Here is a 2,559-nt window from a genome sequence, read left to right on the forward strand (position 1 = left end):
CCAAGTGGGGAAAAAAAGAATTTAATTCCTTGCACGTCCCTTCTGCTGAGGTGAAACAAAAGAACGGCGAGGTCAGCGTCACTCCTCATCCAGCCTGCTAATGATCCGGATCAAATAGTACTCGAAGTCCAGCACTGCAATCTCAAAGTCACAGCATTGTTTGATAATAATGTCGATATTGATGAACTTTCCACAGTCTCTATGCTGAGTGATGTGTTAAAAAAATAATAAGTTGCAATGAATAAATAAATAAATGCTTACATTTGAAGATAAGTGTCGATTCTCAACATTCCAGTTTTCAGGATCAGAACAGAAACAGAAATGCATTCCTAAACATACACGTGCTACATTTGCTTATGCTAATATGCTTATAAATTACCTGAGCAACCTGATCAAAGAAGTGAACAAGGGCAACAACAAAAAAGTCCTGACGGTGGTTACTTGAGTCCATCGCTCGTATACCAGAACCACTGACAGAGATTTGTGAGCACCTGGTACTGCCTGTTCTGTCGGATGTACTCACAAGCCTGGCACGTGTTTTCCACCGGGAAGACAGTCTTCTTTACTCGGAAACGTCTCCTCCACCTGAAGTACCTGAGATACATGGCATCGTTTTGGTGCAAATGTAAGATGTGCTTGGCCAGAGCCATAATTGTTGGGAAGTCATTTACATGGATGAAGGCGTCTCCAGGGACGAAGCACTCATAGTTCTGTCTGGACGGGCCGAAGGCTATGGGGACCGCCCCCAGATCCAGTGCATTGAACAGTTTCTCCGTGATGTAGTCCTTGTGCACGGAGTTCTCGAAAGACAGGTAGAACTTACAGCTTGAGATGATTTTTTCATACTCCTCTTCAGAAACCTGATTCTCAAACATGTTGCCGTAGACGTGAATCGGGATGTACTTATTGAGCTGCGTGTAATACTGCAACCTCCTGTGTTCTGGATTGTAGTTACTAACGATCCAGCAGACCAGCTTGTCCTTTTGTGCAGGTACAAAGTCAGTAAAGTTCTTATACGGGTGGTCGTGCAGAACCAGAGAACCGTAAGGCATGCTGATGTCGGCGTCTTTGCGGTAACTCAGCGAGATGTTGAACAGGTCGTCGAGGCCAGGGATCTGGGGAGCGTTCGACGGGGACTCAAAGTTCATCCAGATCCACTTCTGGTGGGGCGGACGAGGATCCTGTGGGAGATTTGATGCGTCCAAAGCAATGTTGCGGTGGTGGATCAGGACGGCGTCAGCTTCGTAGATGGCATCCCGGTCGGCTGTTAGGACACAGTTGTTAATGTTGAACTGGGAGCTGCAGAGGTCAAGATCGAAGGTTCGGTTAAAGGGCCAGAACCAGATGAGCACCAAGACAGGATGGCGTGCAGAGTTTCTTATGGATGCTTTAAGTTCTCGGGTCAGACATCGAAAGGACGGACTGTAGTAGAGCAAAGCGATCAGGAAGACGAAAAGCAGCAAGGCCATGTACCACATCCAACGCCACAACTTGCACCCTGATTTGGGCAACATCTTTCCTGCAAACGCAAATAAAAACGATTATCTTTAAAAAGTAAACTCAGACCTTTGAAGGATTGAAGTTTGTCTGGTAAATGTTAAAGAAAGCAGCGATCATGTGTCTTGTTAACATGAAGGTGTGACGACTCAGCACTTTACTGTTACTGTTACTCTTTAACTCCTAGCTCTGTGTGAATCCTTACATCACATTACTTATTAAAAGATCAGTCCTGGTTACGGTGGCATGATAATGATTAATTTTTTTAAGCTGAAAAAAAAAGAAAGAAAGAAAAACTATTTCATTTATAACAGGAACCTGTTTAGATTCTTAATGGGGTTTTCCAAACGTTAAAAAACCTAGAACCTCGGAACATGATCATTCATTTGAAACACCTGCCACAAACCCAGCCCCACCACTACTCTAATTCCGGCCACATTGTGTACAATTTTGAGTAAGGAACAAATTAATACAATAGCGACCCTTTTCTTTAAAGAAATTTAGTAATTCAATCAAAGGAGGAATTGGGATCAGATTAACTAAGGAATGCAGGATGGAAGCATTAAAAATCCATTGTGCAATCACAATATGCTCATTTGTTGCATACTCAGGTTCATTTAGCTAAAGCCGTCGAGCCCGGCGTGCTGAAACACATCCTTGGAGAGATGTGAGCTTTAATAGATGTATTACCCCCGCCCTCTTGTTTCACTAGCTAATGTAACACATACGTCCTGCTCTTGACAATTACTGCGTACCTGTTCTCAAAATCATCTCCGAGGTACTCGGAGGAGCAATAACGCAGCACCCTCCGAAAAGCCATTTTCAACGTGCCGGATGATACTTTACATTTAAATGCGCATTAGTCTTAAGGTTATTGCCTTCGCATCACTTCCAGCTCGGAGGAGAGTTCTGTTGATTTGGAGATTTGCAGCTTCTCACTCAGCTGCGTGATTTGTCTGGAGCTGGGAGTCGCTCTTAAGGGGAAAATCTGCGAAATGCTTTATTCTCAATTGCAATCCTGCTTCATATGATGACAGGCTTATAGGAATGACTACAGTTTAA

At 43.8% G+C, this 2,559-nt stretch overlaps 1 protein-coding gene across 1 annotated transcript; it reads right to left on the bottom strand.

The window, feature by feature from the left end:
• Positions 1-437: 437 nt before the first annotated feature.
• LOC128519279 (4-galactosyl-N-acetylglucosaminide 3-alpha-L-fucosyltransferase 9-like) lies at positions 438-1,514 on the bottom strand. Its single transcript, XM_053492952.1, has one exon. The coding sequence runs from the start codon at positions 1,512-1,514 to the stop codon at positions 438-440; it is 1,077 nt and encodes a 358-aa protein (XP_053348927.1).
• Between the last annotated feature and the right edge of the window lie 1,045 nt (positions 1,515-2,559).

Source organism: Clarias gariepinus, chromosome 3, assembly GCF_024256425.1.
Source record: "Clarias gariepinus isolate MV-2021 ecotype Netherlands chromosome 3, CGAR_prim_01v2, whole genome shotgun sequence".
NCBI classification, from domain to species: domain Eukaryota; kingdom Metazoa; phylum Chordata; class Actinopteri; order Siluriformes; family Clariidae; genus Clarias; species Clarias gariepinus.